Source organism: Sciurus vulgaris (assembly GCF_902686455.1).
Source record: "Sciurus vulgaris genome assembly, chromosome: 11".
Lineage (NCBI taxonomy): Eukaryota > Metazoa > Chordata > Mammalia > Rodentia > Sciuridae > Sciurus > Sciurus vulgaris.
Genome location: NC_136472.1, coordinates 116,407,014 through 116,423,880, shown reverse-complemented (window position 1 = coordinate 116,423,880; position 16,867 = coordinate 116,407,014). Strand labels below are relative to the sequence as shown.

The following is a 16,867-nucleotide window of genomic DNA, read 5'->3' as shown; positions in this document are numbered from 1 at the left end:
TTTTCGTCCCACCAGACTGAAGATGCTATGAACGCACATAACCCTTCCTCCTAATCAGAGTCTGCAAGGAAAGCCCAGAGAGTTCCCTGTGAGGAACTGTACTACAGGTAGAGGAGGGATGGCTAATGACCTCTTCCCTTTCTTCCCAAGAAAAAATATCTCACTGGAAAAAATATCTAGGATCGAAAGGTATTTGGTAAACTTGTGAAATGCTAAGCACAAGACAGGGTTCTTTAAAAAAAAAAAAAAAAAAAAATAGATTCTAGAACACCCCTCCCCACTGCTCTTGAGTCAGTGGATTGAGGGAGTATCACTAAAGTTCCATTTTTTATAAGCACTCTCCATGTGATCCCTCTAAGTTACATAAACTTTGTCACTACTGAATGAAAAAAACTAAGGGAAAACTAACCTTCTCTGCCTTAGACCCTATTTCATCTTGAAATGGTAAGATTTGATAGGGCTCCATTTGGGGCTTAGTTTTTCATTAAGGAATCTTCATTTGAAGAGGAAAAAGTGGGATTAGAACAGGGATCAAAAAAGAATGGAGAGCTTGCTGTTGGAATCAGAGCTGGAGAAGGTTCTTTGCAGAGAGGTAGGAGGAACTTTGCCATTCTCTTCTAGGTTCACCAGAGCAGAAGTCACATGAGCATGAAGAAATATTCTTTCTGGAAGTAAAGCCCCATGACTGGCTGGGACACCTGCTGTCTGCAGTCACAGATGGATGGATAGAGGAGAGCCAGCAAAGCAGGAGGCCCAAGCTCGAGCCTTGCCCCATATCAGAGGCATGTTAATGGCAGGGAATGGGCGCTCTTCCGGTCACACCCCTCCCAGGTCATTACAGTTGTACCCGTTAGGCCAGAGGTGGCTCCAGCATGCAACCAGAGACCAAAAGGTGTTGACTGTATGGCATGAGCTCATCTCTGTGTCTGACCTCCAGGCCACTGATTTCACCCCCTGCTTCCTGAGAGTCACTGAATAGGCCACCCCCACCCAGCTGACCCCGCGGACCTGTCAGTGGGCAAAAGCCAGTATCTCTCCCTCCATCACCTACTCCAAGGACCCTCCCCAGGGAGCAGGCACCACAGCTCACTCTGAAAGCCGACCACCCCACTCCACACGCTGAGACAGTACACGTCATCTCACAGCAGGCTCCGATTGCCTGGTTGTCATTCCACGTGTGACTCAGTATCCTCTGTTGCCAACTAGAATTACCCAGAGGCGAAGACTAAATCTCTTAATGGAGTGCTGGAGGCAAAACCCCAAGAATACAGTCTCTGTGCCTCATTGAACATTTCGGAAGAATAAATGCAATTATAGAAGATATTGGCTTTACCCCTAGGTGTTTTAAAGAGTTAAACATAGAAAGTTTAAAAAAAAAAAAAAAAAATTAAGACCCTATTAATTTTTCTCATTCTTTCAGAAAATATTTTTGTTGAATATGCTCCTACTGCTTAAAATATCTCGGGCAACTTATTAGAAAGAGTGTGGTTACCATATGATGGGATGTGGGTCCATGAGGCAAAGCCCTATGGCCCACATAGTGGCAACATGGCTACACAAAAGTGCACGACTCACACACGTGGGTGTGTGCTGACACAGAAATGAAGCGGGGCAATGGGACATCACATGCTCCAGAAATCTGCCCTGGGGCTGACGCGCTCTCTAACTACTCACGGCAGTTGTCCTCATCCTGGCCATCCTGGCAATCCCGGTGGCCATCACAGCGCTTCCAGTTGGGGATGCACTTCTTTGGTTGGCGGCACTCAAACTCAAATCGGTCACATCGCCCAAGCTGAGTGGGAGTGGAGACAGCAGTGACATTTGCTAGAAAAGAGATTTTTAAAATTCAGTTTTCAGTATTGTGCAAGCTGGCGGGTAACAGAGACCAATTCAATGTGTTAGGCGAGCACAGTGCCTTAGGAATTGCAAAGGGGACCTGGAGACACATGTGCACTCTGGATAAAGGCAGTAAACTGTACAACATCACTTAATTTGCTCCCTCTCAGGCACCAACTAAAGACCTAGTCAAGAGATTATTTTCAAGACCTAAACCCACAAGGGCACAAATAAAAGACAAAAGCAAAACGTTTGGAAGCCAGGTGTGGTGGCACATGCCTATAATGCCTAGGACTTGGGAGGCTGAGGCAGGAGGATCCCAAGTTCAAGGCTAGCCTCTCAGCAACTTAGCAAGAGCTTAAGCAACTTAGTGAGACCCTATCTTAACACAAAAAAATGGCTGGGGATGTGGTCCGGTGGTTAAGCATCCCTGGGTTCAATCACAGCTACAAAATAAGTAAATAAATAAATAAAAAAATAAATAAATAAATATTTTTTAAAAATGAGGAAGCTGGAAAGGAGACAGTGACAAGTGACTAAAGAGATCAGAGAAGGTCATATCCTATCACAAGCTATCAGAGGAGAAAAGTAGGAAGCAACTAGATCAACATCGCCAACACTCACAAACTGGTACAGTGAGGAGGGAAAAAGGTAAAGAAGTTAAGAGATATTTAAGGAGCAACTACAGGGTCTGGGGATGTAGCTGAGTGGGAGAGAGTTTGCATAGTGTGCATAAGGCCCCAGGGTTCCAGCTCCAGTACTGAAGAAAAATTAAAGGGGTAGCTACATTCCCTACATCCTCCCCCCAACAGCCTCATGGGACAATCACCCCCTACACCATCCCAGTAACAGACTGGGGGGCTATTATTTGGATAGAATGAAAACCAAGAGCTGTTTTAGACAGACATAGTTGAGAGCAAGACTATCTTACTGGTAAACTGGGGATTATACCTATAGACAGCAAAATGTGAAGACCTCACTCTCTTCCTGAGACCTCTATTAGTGAGATCCTTATTGTGCAGGCAGGAGATTGTAGAATCTTCTCTGGGGAAACTGACCAGCCTCAGAGATAAACCTTAAAATTACCAAGGTCCTAGAAAGTTAAGCCAAGATAAACCAAGTCCCTTATTCCCGAAGAAGATGGGCATTATGGGTAGGCTCCCAAGTGGGGGAGGGTTGATCATCACCCACCACTGTGGATGATTGAACTGATCTTCTAGACAAGAACAAGGAAAGGAATGGGATGCACAAAGACATCAAGGAGCAAAATCAGATTATGGATGGGCAAATCAGCTAAGGCAAGGATTATGCAAAGTGCAGCTTATACGTGAATCTGAAATAGACTCCTGCTTAGGGAAACACAGTATCCTCACCCACGCTCTGCCTGCAACGAGGGGCAGGCACTAGATGGGGTCTCAAGGTGGGCCCTGCCTCCAGCAATGGTTACTGCAGAGCTCTTCAGCTGCATCTGTGTTCAGCCACTAGATGGCAGTGCCCACCCTTCTTTTAGAAGGACAAGCCAGATAATTGCCAAGCAGGAAAATTGGGCCCTCGTCCCTAAGTGTAATACATACACAAAAACTTCTCTATAATCTCAACTACAATTTCCCACAGAGAAGGGAACAAAGGAGGACTGCCCGCAGTAGGAGGGAAAGGAGGGTAGCTGGCCTTTTCCTGCAGGAAGTTCAGAGGGCAGTTATAGGAGATGGGATGCTCCATTTCCAAGTTTCCATGGGTTTGATCCAGAGAGAAGCACGGAAGTCTCCCTGCCCTGGAGGTGCCCTATTGCGAGAAGCACAGGACGGCGAGACTGTGCCTAGGCCATGCGCCAGAACATCCTCAACACAAGAACAGGTCTCCTTAGCCATGGAGAGCTAAGGCCAGGACTCACCAAGTGAGGGGCAGGCTTCCTCGTCAGAGCCATCTGCACAATCCCGGTACCCATCACAAACCCAGGTGTCCATCACACAGGCCCCATTGCTGCAGCGGAAGTAATTGGGCAGACACGTGGAGGGCCCAGGAGTGGGGGAGGGCAGAACGTGTGAATCTGAGGAAAACACCAAAAAGGAAACCCAAAATGTTACCAGAAGTTGGACCTCAGACTAAAATGTGTTCCAAACCTAGTCCGCGTTTTAGCTGCACCAGCCAAGAGAGGCTAGTGACAGTCACAGCCCTGTACAGCAGCCCATCTAAAAATCATTTATAATGTGGTGTCTGAACAGATGGTATTTGTTTCCCCTTTGGTTGGTAGATTGGCCATCCTACTGTAATGGATAGGAGCTGATACTCAGATGGGCCTGCTGTTGTAGGTGCTTCTGAAAACTAACAAAAGGAACAGGTGAGCAACTGACTTGGAAGGTACAGGATGGGTGGAGAATTTCTATCAAGGCCCAACTGCTTCAGTTAATTCACCACAACTATTCCAAGACCTGGGTTGGAGACAACAAGGCCAAAGGGAAGGGAAAGCATGCACCCCACGTCAGTTTTCCTCAGAGGTAATCACAGCACAGGCAGGACTTGGGGACCTTGTTAAAATGCAGATTCTCATTCAGTAGGTGTGGGGCAGGGCAGAGATTCTGCAGTTTTAATCAGCTCCAAGAAGATGTGAATGCTGCTGGTCTGCAGACCACACTTTGAGGAGCAAGGTTCTGGGAGTCTCATTGTGTCCTGCAAAATCAGGAATGAATAACCCTGGAAACAGGAAATACCAAGCACCCTGATTGCTAATGGGAGGAAAAAGAGGAAACTCCTCAGGGTTGATCCCCCCAAAGAAGTCAAAAAAGTACAGAATAAGTCAGGCACTCAAGAGACAAAGTTAGACTCTGTGCAGTCAGGTGGGCCTACCCTGGTGTGTCTCGGCTGTGGGGCTGACCCAGCCCTGCAGCCTCTTACCTCCACAATCCTTCTCATCAGACCAGTCTCCACAGTCGTTCTCCCTGTCACACTTCCACCTGTTTGGGATGCAGTGGCCATTCTCACAGCGGAACTGGAAGTAGCGAGAGCAGTTTGGGGCTTCTGTGGGGTTTTCTGTAGAGATCAACCACAGTATCAGTCATTTCCCCTGTACCAGAGTGAGTGCAAAGCTCCACCTAGATGCATGTCCTTGAAACCCACATCCTGTGTGGCATTTCCCTTTCAAAAAAGATAAGGCAGCTTTATGGACGCAAGGGGCAATAAAATCCACCCACAAACAACAACACCCCATCTTCCCAGTCCCCAACACATGTTTCTCTGACCTACATTTTTTACTTTTGGGGGGACTAAACCCAGAGACACTTTGCCACTGAGCCATATCCCCAGCCCTTTTAATTTTTATTTTGAAAGAGGATCTAAGCTGCTTAGGACCTCACCAAATTGCTGAGGCTGGCTTTGAACTTGTGATCCTCCTGCCTCAGCCTCCTGAGTTGCTGGGATTACAGGCATGTGTCACCACATCCAAGGATGACCTACATTTTGTTATTCTGAGAATAACAAAATCATTCTGACTTGTAACTCTGACATTTTACCAAAGGATTAGGCTAATTATGGATGACAGCCCAACTGAAATGCTGTGGCCTGTAATACTTAGGGGTACACCCCACAATATTTACCACAATCCTTTACCCACTGCATTCCTTATATACAATGCAGTCCTTGCAAATGCGGAAAGAGAAGGAAACAGAATGAACATTTCCCCTCATCTACTAGGTGTAAGTTCCTGATTCACTCAATTCTTCTTGTGGGGATCCAAAACCTGGTGGTAGCTGCTGCTAAGGAAGAAGGCAAGGCGTGCAGGTGAGCAGCTGGCAAGCAGCCCCTCCTTAGCCACACATGTCACCGTGACCACAGGACGCACGGAGCCCAGAGCTCACCGCAGCTGGCTTCATCGGAGTAGTCTCCACAGTCGTCCATCCCATCGCATTTCCAGATCAGACTGATGCACGCTCCGTTCTGACACTGGAAACCAAACTCATCACAGACCTTGCGGAACTCGGGGTCTTGAGCTAATAAGGAATAAACAGCCATAGAGTCCACATTACTTCCTTGCTGGAGAGGTCAGAGCGGGCGTGACACTCAGAACGGGAGGGGGGAGCAAATGTCCTCTGCTCAGAGCCTGTCATGCTGAAGGATTCCTTGAAAGCAAAAGCTAAATCTGATCTTAACAGAGCACACATCTGGGTAACTGATCCCTTCCATGGTCCTTTACTGAGTACTATTATGGGCTGAGTTTATCCCCCCAAAATTTGTGGACTGCACTCCTAACCCCTAACACTCTAAATGTGTGATTTTCTTGGAGGTAATGTCTTTAAAGAGGTAAAGTTAAAATGAGGTCACCAGGGTAAGCCCTAATCCAATACAACCTCTGTCCACAGAAGAAGAAGTTTGAACACAGAAATGTAGAGAGGAAAGACCACGCGAGGACACGGTGAGAAGACGGCCCCCTAAGAGGTCAAGAAAGAGGCCTCTGGGAAAACAAACCCTGCCAACAACACCTTGACTGTAAACTTCCAGCCTCCCTTTACCAGGAGAAAATTCATTTCTGTTGTTCAAGCCACCCAGTGTGTGGCATTTTGCCATGGCAGCCCGAGCAAACAAATACAAATGCAGGATACTCTGAGAAACAGGGCTATGGCAATGAACAAAGCAAAGTCCCTGATCCTGTGACCCTCACACCGCAGCAGAGGCAGACCTTAAAATAAACAGCGTGCAAAGTGGGGATGCATGCCAAGACCACCTCTGGAGCAAGGTGGGGCCTACAGAGATCGGCATTCAATACAGACTGGCCAGAAAGGTGACACTGAGCCAAAACTGTGGTCACTCTCCAGCCTCCTGTTCACGCATACACCAACAGCTAAAAGCAGCACTTCTTAAGCAACACAGATAACTCTCAGGAAAGATGAGCTGGGACACTCAGTCAAGACCTGATGCCTAGATGGAGGTGCATCCAGGGCAGCGGAATCCCCTGGCTGTGAGTGACTTCCCCATCAGCCCCACTCACAGCATCCTGCAAAGGTGGCATCCTCGTCTGATCCATCCCGGCACTGGATGATCCCATCGCACACCATGGAGTGGAACAGGCACTGCTGGCGGTTCTTACACACGAAGTCCATAAAGCGCGTACAGAGAGGTTCTGAAAGGGAGCCCGCAAGGAGAAAGGGCCGTGAGCACTGGGCCTGGCTGGGTCCTCCCAGCCCCGGGCATTGCACACTGGTTTAGATGTGCATTCAGGAAACGACAGTAATAGCCACGGTTGGTCGAGCACTTGTTTGTGCCAAGCCCAGAGCTAAAGCACTTGACATAAAGTGCGTCATTAAACCCTCAAAACAACATTATAAAAGATTTTATTGTCTGTTTACAGAATGAGAAAACAAGGGTAGCAGTATTAAGTGTTTTGCCAAGAGTACACGGCTGAGGAAGCCAAAACTGAGATCCAGAGCTGTCTGGCATCAAAGCCCATGATCTGAATCATTATTAATATGATATTGACTCTAACACAGTCAACAAACTTTCTCCAAGAGACAAGAGTTCTTGAGTGAATTGTGCTCTGACGTTCCCGCTTACATTTCTATGTTGAAGCCTAAGCCCCAATGTGAATGTATTTGGACAGGGGTCCTTTAAAAAGGCCCTGAAGGTTAAATCAAGTCATAGCTGGGGCCCTAATCCAACAGGACTGGTGTCCTCATCTACAGACACTGGCAGAGAAAAGGCCACATGAGAGCACAGCAAGAAGAAGGCCTTTGGATTTGAATTGCAGTTGCTCCCTCCTGGGTCTGGAGCTTGACAGCCTTCAGATTTAAATTCTGACCTCAATTTGTCCCTGGGTTTCCAGCCTGCTATCTCCCTTATCGATTCTGGACTTGCAGCCTCCATCATCATGCAAGTCAATTCCTTATAACTCTCTCCATATATACAGGAGGTGGGGGTTGCTGTGTATGACATGTGTGTTATGTGTGTGTATGTGTTTATATATCCTGTTGATTTTGTTTCTCTGGAAAATCCCAAACTAACACAACCAGAGAGCAAAAATGTTGGGCTCTGCATACACCTAACAGTCTCTGTTACAGCTACTGATTTTACCGCCATAACATGAGGGCAGCCATATGTATACATAAGCAAAGGGCAATGTTGTGTTGAAACATAACTTCATTTAAAAGAATAGGTTACGGGCCAAAGCTCACCCACAAGCCAGTTTGTACTAACATATTAGCTCTCAATCTGAACTGCACATTAGAATCACCTGGAATTCTGTTTAAAAAAAAATCCCAACAGCCAAGTGTGACCCAAGTCACACTCTAGACTAATTCAGAATATCTGGGGGTAATGCCCAGGTACCAATAGCTTTTAGAGCTCCCCCGGTGATTCTAATGTCCACCAAAGACCCAAAACAATCTTTCTGGGTCTAAAAACAAAATGGGCTAGAAAAGGTCACCTGGCCTAAAAATATTTCTGGAGAGATAATCAGCAACACAAATAAAAACGAATCAGGTGAAAGTAAGTGTCCAATTGAAAACTGGTCAATTTATAATATGCATAGCAACAAAACAATACCTTTCACCAATGTATGAACTAATCCCATAACCACACACCCCACCAATCTTTCCACTCTCCACTACCCAAACCATGTCGCCCTTCCTGATGGGCCACTGAATCCTGATCCAGCACTCAGGGTCAACTGTTCAAAGCTAAACACAGCAGGTACTGAAGAAACAAGAGATTTGGTCCAACAGACACTCTTCATTACAACCACCAGGGCCTGGCGCTCCTCCTGGGCAGGGAGCAGACTCACCACAGTGCTGTTCATCGGAGCCGTCAGAGCAGTCGCGCAGTCCGTCACAATGTTTGCTAGATGGGATGCAAGTGCCATTTGGGCAGCGGAATCCATTGCACTTCTTCTCTGAAATTCAATCCAGAGAAGGATGAAAAGGAAGAAATGAGCAGGCACTCACCTAGACCGTTGGCAGGGCTTAGATTTGTACCGCCCAGGGGACAATTGGGCAATAGCTATAAAATTACTAATGTATACAAAAATTTGACCCAGCAACTCCCAGTGTAGAATGTGTTGTGCTTACACAAATGAAAAACAGTGTAAGGAAAAGGTCAGAACCTGTACTTAATGTCAAGTAGAAGTGTAACAGATGGAAAGCCACCTCCATGTCCATCAGTGGGAGACTGTTTAATAAATGACTGTACATGGGAACACTAGACAGCCAAGAGAGAAGGAAGCAGCAGCTCTGTGATAAATTCTGTCCCAGATAGAGTTATGTAAAAAAACAAACTCAAAACAACACGCACAGTACATTACTATTTGTGTAAAACAGGACATGAATACAGACTACTTTTAATTTATATAGTCATGCATCATCTAATGATGGATGCATTCTAAGAATTGTGTCACTAGTCAATTTCTTGACCACGTGAGTGTCACAGACTGTCCTTACATTACTTGGATGGTCAATGTGATCTCTTGAAGCAATCTAGAGGTGAGGTAAACAAAGATGCGGAGGTGGCTACCAGTGTAATACGGAAGACAGTTGATCGGTTAACTTTTCCTTACGTAACTAGAAGAGGTATACTCTCCAATAATGACAAAAAGCGTAGCATAGTAAACGCACAAACTGATCACTAGCTGTGTGCTATCATTACCAAGCACTGGTACCTTATGTACTTATGTGTGCTGTACTGGTGCATGATTGGCAGCACAGTGGGTTAGTTGACACCAGCAGTAACGTGCTGCACCATGACATCAGGAACACGACAATGTGACGAAGTGACAGAACATTCTCAGCTCCATTTATTGAGACCACCACTGTAAATGTGCTCCATCGCCGACTGAAATAATATCATGCAGCAATGACTGCCTGTGCATTATTCTGTTTAAACCATGGTTTCACATGGGGACAGGACAGGAACTAGACTGATGTGCAGAACAACTTTTACTATAAGCCTTTTATACTTTTTCCATTTTAGTAAGTTGAAAGGCCTATCCATTCAAAAATTAAGTATTTTTTTTTAAGACAAAAGAAGCTTCAATTAATAGGGACAGAGAGACAGAGAGAGAGAGAGGGAAAGAGAGAGAGAGAGAATGAATATGAATGAGAATGAATCCTGATTTCAAAGCTCATGAAATCACTGGCCACCTTCTTTCTTCAAGAATTCCAGATTTCTAACACGAAGTCCTTCTGGGGAAAGTTTGCCTGAAATGTTAAGAGCCCAAAGTTTCACAATGAGTTCCAGGGGAAATTAAACTAGTACAAAGGTACTGCTTAGCAGAGAAGCCTTAGGGCCAGGTCACTCTCCTGAGCAGGGTCCCTGTCAGGCATTGGACTTAATCAGCTCTACCAAGACAGGCATGGCCTTTGCAAACCCTATGCTTGGTGAATAATTCCATGAGGATTAGGTATAAGGCAACAAAAGGCTTTTTAATCCTATAAAAAGTCAATATTCCGAGGAAATTAGTCAAAGAACATCACATAGAAACAGAAATAGTAAATGAGTAGCACAACTTGGAGAAATGGTTAATATCACTAAGTAAAACAAAGTTTACAAAAGAGGTATAAATTAAAATCATAAGAGGCAAGCGTACTCATTAAGTTAGTAAGAACTACTAAAGAGATAAAACCTAAAATCAAGGGAGACTAGGGGAAGCAAGCAGTCCATGGCTGGTGGAGGTGCTCTTAGTACAGCCCCTTGGAAATGACCAGCAAACACTGGAAGAGAATCATGAGAACTCATCAGAACTTCCAACCCACAATTCCAGGAAATATCTCCAAGGAAAAATGACCCTTTGCCTCCAAGGACATAAACAGCTGTCATAATTGTGTAAAACTTGAATGCCCAACCAGGAATGGGCTAAGTAAACTGGGTTATGGTGACATAAAATGAATATGCATCTTGCATAAAAAGCTAATTACAGAAAATACAGATATACAGAAATATCTTTTTTAAGAAAAAAATCCTATAACATGGAAGGAGCAGAACATATAATGACACGCAGACAACAACTATACTGTGAAAATTTTGAATGTTTGGCAAAAGGATAAGGACAGAGAAGCTTAAAAATATTTGCTGTATAGAAGCACTTTACATACTGTTTTTGTGGTATGGTGGCATTTTACGCTTTTTGTTTGTGAGAGGAAAACTGCTGCCTGAGAATTAAGACTGCATCATATGGCAACATGACAGAGTGGGTGGGCTTGCTTGGTGTCACAGTGGAAGCCTGGGTGCGGCAGGGCGTGATTTCATATCCTGGCCCATCTGCTGCCTCTTCCTGAACAGCAGACACTGGGGAAGCTCAGGTGGAAGCCAAGGCATTTGCATTTACCACAGTTAACCGGATCCTCGTCAGAACCATCTTGGCAGTCTGTGTCACCGTCACACGCCCACCGCTGGGGGATGCAGTGCCCGTTGCGGCATTGGAAGTTGGAGGCCTCACAGGTGTGATAGATGGCTGCCAACAGAGAAAAGGGACACAGTCATACCTCCCTCCTCTCCATCCCCATCAACTGTCAGGAGCCAGATGAAAGGAAGCTTTGCACTAGGCAATAAGGTTTGAAGGGCTAGGGCATCTGAGTTTCTCCTCGGGCAGGGAACGTGGCAGTTGGGTTGACCCCAAGAGGGGGGAGGCAGTGACTAGAGTCTGTGATGACATGATGTCACAGGCCCGGGTGCCCCTGTTAAAAAAATCCCTCCTCTTTACAGTGACCTATGAGGTAAGCAGTATTCCCCTTTCACAAGGGAGAAACAGGCTTGAGCTTGAAGAGACTGAAAAACCTTCAGGTAATGAAGTAATAGCATCAGGCTGTCCAAGGCAAAGCCTCTACTTTTTCTCCTATCCCTTGCTACTTGATCCTCTCCCATAAATCTGACTCCTCCAGATGCTGTGAAATAAGGAAAGGCAGGGTGTGCTCTAAAGTACTAGACCTGGTCCTGTCAATCTGGAGGCCTCTATTTCCCATTAGATTGCTATCTAGGGGCTCTTATAAACAGCTCTGGCAGGTCATGACTTTATATAAATAAAAATAAAAAACAAACATCAAAACACTACCCAACTTTAAATGTGGAAAATTTCAGGCCCAAAAAACATAAAAAAGATTCAATGAACACAGGCCTCAGAACCTAGAATTGTCTAATCTGGATGATCAAGAGCAACATCAAACATCTTACCAGCCAATAATATATAACACCCACTACAAGCACTTAGAAAAAGCAGCAGCAGCAGCTAGTGAAACAGTCACTGTTATAAATGAACAGCTTCATGTGCACACATGGGCTGCAGCCACCTGCAAGTCATTTAGAAACATCTCAAGGATGAGTTCAAGTACATAATACCTGCCTCACTATAACTGCCTTCTCCATCAGATTTCCATTTCCTCCTCTGAAACAGAAAGCTGTTTGTGTCTGTTCACTGCTGAAGGAAAACCAGAACTGGTCTTATTTATAATCAGCATAAAATAATCCAGAGTAATCCCCCTCATCCTTCTAAGATGTTTCATAAATGTCTGGAACTTGAGATGGTACCGATCCCTACATACTATGTTTTTCCAATGTATACATACCTACAATGAAATTTAGTCATAAACATAGAAAGAGATTAACAATATTAAAACTAAAATAGAACATTAGCAATATATCACAAGTAAAGTCATTTGAAACTTATCAAATATTTATTTCTGGAATTTTCCATATGATATTTTCAGACTATGGTTGATCCCAGGTAACGGAAATGGTGGAAAGCAAAGCTATCGATGTGGGTGGGGTAGGGATAAGCTAGAGAGGCTCCCTGTTAGTTTAACTGTGAACAGGACATCTTCACAGCAGGAAGAGGTAAAACAAAAGCAGGTTGTTGCGGAAAAAGCTAGTTTTTTATTCAATTGAGATGACTGGCAATAAGCTGCTCAAGGGTTGAGAACACTGCCTTACAATGTCCTCTACAATTTGAAGCTATTTTTTGCAATGATGGGACATGCTAGGAACCTGATTTTTCAAAGTACTTTAAAATAAGTAGTGAACCATTACCTGTGTCCCTCCAAAGACCAAGGCTAAATTTGGTAGCATTTAAATAAGTCTACGGGAAGTTTCAACATTTATATCCTTTGGCACTTAGAATCCATTAACTATCTTTTAAAATACACTTATTTTTTTGTAAAAGGAATAAATAAATCATGCAAGTTACATGAGTTCCTGCACCAGTAATAGCCATCACCTGGAATGCTCCTGGCATTTTTTTTTTTTTTTTTTTTTTTTGGTGTCGCCTTTAAAACATTCCTCACTGCCTTGTTTGCTTTCATAAAATGCAAAGTTGCCTAAACTGATTACCATGCTAATCTACTTGTTATTATTCAGCCTTTGTATTTCATTTTTAATTGAAAACTATTTCAAAGTGCTAGTGGGGTTTCTAAATGACAACTCTGGGAGGCATGTCTGAAATCTCCAGATTCTATCCCAAAGCTAAGATCAAAAAGATTAATCGGTTTGCACAATTTCACTCAAGAGGCCAGGCACGACTGGAATGTATAACATACTATCTTTTTCTGGATTTTTTCTATCTTCTGAGTAATTTACCAGTTTTTGAGTGCCCGATAAACAATGCAAGATTTATTAAAAAAAAAAAAAATTAGAACAATGATGGAAGAGACTGGCTCTAAATCCAGACTGAAAAAATTGAGAAAGAAAAAGAAAAATCCTTTGCAAAGTAGGATTTATTGTAAATGTAAGAACAGCAGGGTCAATGAGGTGAATGATCAAGGACATGGAATTTCAGTTTCTAATAAAGATCATTATCCTATGACTTGTGCTTTTAGAGCTTCCCTGACTCATTGAGACCTGATGAAACACCTGATGAAGGCACTCACCGAATATAAATGAGGAAAAAAAGATGAATTATGTACTATAACCAGGAGAGTACTGCTCATTTTTTACAAAGCATAAGACTATTAGGAAGCACGTGAGAGAAAAGGAAAGTGACCGTAAACACATTTGAATGATTAATGATATAAAAGAAAAACCATAAAGTATAAAGAGAACTAAAAAATGAAAGGCACATTTGAAAAAGAGCCAAACAGATATTCTAGATACAAAAAATATAGTCATGAAAATAAAAATAGTAAACAGACGTGTGAAACAGCAGAATAGATTTAGTTGAAAGGAGAACTACTGAACTGGAAGGTAAGACTAAAGAAATAATTCAGAGGTTAGCACAGAGTCTGAAAAAGACATTAAATATAAAAACAGGAGGCACAGGTAGTATGGGGCAGTTCAACAAATGGCTGACAGCAAGTGCCAAAGACAAGACCAAAGACAGTCCAGCAAGCAGACAAGGTTGAATTCCATAGTTGTAAGATCCCAGAATTATGAGAAACATAAATCCTCAGATCTTAAATAGAAAATGAGTCTCAAGAATAAATAAAACAGCCAAAACTATATATCACAAATTAAAGATAAATGCAAAGAAGGCTGTTGTTATTTGAACAGACATTCTGATAGTAGAACTACAAACAGTTCAAGGGACCAGAAAGAAATGGAGTGATTCTATTAAGAAACTTACAGAAAATTACTATTCGCCTAGAAATCCAGACCAATTTAGATTCCACAGTGAATCTTTTTTTTAAATTATTTAAAATTTTGACTTGTTAAAAACATAAAAATAAGCAACCCAACACACCCACAAATCATTCTAATCCCCATCATGACCTGTGCATGCAATGAAACTATTTTGAGCAGGAAAAGGAAACTTTTTCAGCATTTTCTCTCCCTGTTCAAATATTGTACATGACTCAACAAAGAAGGTAGAATTTCCTTTAAAAAACTTGGATAATGTGAGTTCCCTAAACCATCTTTAGTAGTTAGAGAAAAAGCTATAGGAAACTGTAGTCTCTCCAGACCATCTTTTTCTCCACAGTGAGTCTTAAAGACATATTTATACTAATAGAACTTTCAAAGAGTTTACTACCCTCAGACTTCTCAAAAAATCAGGGAAGTTGGCCCTGTATACACGAAGCAAAAGCAGATGGTAAATAGACACATGCCTATAAAAAAGGTTGATTATTAAAAATAACAAAACGAATTTTTAGGTCTCTGAAATGTAAAATCAACAAACTAAATGGTGTTTTATGATACTAAGTATTTTACTAAGTAGTTAAGTAGTCAAAAATGTAAAGTGCTTGTACATATAGGATATATTAAGAATGCCCATTACATATCTAAAGGTAAAAATAGCTAAGAGAAAAGAAACTGAATGTACACATTCAATAATAGGGACAGCAGGTTAAAGGAAATAAAGAAAACTTTGAAAAGCCCATGGATAGCAAAAGCTGGGAGAAGAAGGAAGAGCACACACAGCACAGACAATGCATGGGGGTGGAGGCCAATAGGTCAGCAGCCCTGATCGCTTTCTCTGGTGTCATACGCAGCTTAATTTAATAGATCAGGAAGTGAAGTGTCGTGCCACACATCATAATGAGCTCACATCCAACCTCCAACTATTTTAAGATGATGAGAAAGAGAATCATCCTTAAAAGGTTTGGAAAAACAGTCATTGGAATAAGGCTGCAGCTGAATGGCAAGAGTTTTAAATTATCCCCTGTGAAAGCTGCCAGAAGAAAACCAGAGATAAAGCCGGGAGTTTATGACAAGCCTGCCCACAGAAATGAGGTCGTGAATTCATTCTGGAAGACCGACACATGCTGCTGAAATACAAGTTTGACTAATGTGGTTGTGCTAACAGGATGTTCAATCACACTGCAATTTACAAACTGAAATGCCCAAGTGCGCCCTTCCCATTTATTAACTAATTATCCATCCAAAGTCGAAGCTTCCAGGCAGCATTCACGTGTTTCCTAGGTGGATGGCAGCTCTTTCACCGACCTTGGCTTTCCTCCTTTTGCAGACAAAGCTTGTATGCACAGAAGCACTTTTCTGCAGTCTTTCTAACAGAAGCCCAGCACTGAGACAACAGCAGAAAGAAGATAGGGGAGCCTTCTTGGGGGAGGAAACTTGGTGCTACCACAGAACATCCTGTGTGATATATGTGGCCACCAGTTTGGAGGGGTTTAGGACAGAACTGAATAGTAACTTCTAGAGGAGATTGCAGAGCAAATCACATATTGGATAATGGAATTAGGGTCTTTATAAATTTTTATTTATAAATTTTTTTTTACAAATTAGTTGTATAAAATCATGGGATATATAGTGATAATTATTGAAATGAATGTTTTTATTCCTTCACAAATGTGTATGTCACAGCAAGTGTCTATGGTCTCCATTCAATCATTAAACAAAATAATGCTATGAATATGAATGAAACCAACAGAAGAATTAGAATACTACCCCTAACACCTCCTAGCATTTCCCTCACATTCCTGATGTTTCTAACTTTACTTTCAATGAAATCTTATCTCAAACAGATACAAGCGCAATTTAATTGTTTAGGGGAACCCTCCAATGCTCCACTTGAAAAACACGAACTAGTTGGGTCCTACCCCAAGTATGGTCCCCAGACCAGGGGCCAGCGTGTAAACTGCTTATTACTTTCCCAGAAGAACTGAGAAGACTGACCCAAAATATAAATCAACTATATCACTCAGAACACTGTTTAGTTCCACTGACATTTTTCTTACAAGACTTTCTAGATGAAGGAAGTGGAGTATTCATTTATATTCTGGCACAAGTTCCTATCTCATCTCAAACCGGCTCTCTGAGAAGCACTGAACCAGTTGATTTCTAAGGTCTAAGCTGATTCTGTGCCTAGATTCTGTGATCATTTAAGGCTGTGACACTAGTCATGATGTTAACTAGTACTAGTATATGCAGCGGACATTAATTTAGTACATCTAACTATTAGATGAGTGCTATTAATTAGGAAACACTGACCGGTGCAGTTGGCTTCGTCAGACCAGTCCCTGCAGTCGTTGTCCCCGTCACACACCCAGGAGGAGCGGATACACATACCAGAGCTGCAGTTGTATTCGTCACTCCGGCACTGGTGCATTTCTGCAAGTGAGACAACAAGAGAGTCGTGAAGGCAAAAACTTACTCAGAGTTCTGCCTCTGGTAT

The 16,867-nt window shown here is 43.0% G+C and overlaps 1 protein-coding gene across 1 annotated transcript in view; it reads right to left on the bottom strand.

Moving 5' to 3' along the window:
* SORL1 (sortilin related receptor 1) overlaps nt 1-16,867 on the bottom strand; it is a 154,892-nt gene that overhangs the window by 30,386 nt on the left and 107,639 nt on the right. The window contains exons 25-32 of the mRNA XM_079105505.1: nt 16,684-16,803; nt 11,138-11,263; nt 8,603-8,710; nt 6,815-6,946; nt 5,688-5,819; nt 4,729-4,863; nt 3,728-3,883; nt 1,675-1,824 (exon numbers count right to left, since the gene is read on the bottom strand). Coding sequence (XP_078961631.1) covers nt 1,675-1,824; nt 3,728-3,883; nt 4,729-4,863; nt 5,688-5,819; nt 6,815-6,946; nt 8,603-8,710; nt 11,138-11,263; nt 16,684-16,803 — 1,059 coding nt within the window. The remainder of the gene's footprint in view (nt 1-1,674; nt 1,825-3,727; nt 3,884-4,728; nt 4,864-5,687; nt 5,820-6,814; nt 6,947-8,602; nt 8,711-11,137; nt 11,264-16,683; nt 16,804-16,867) is intronic.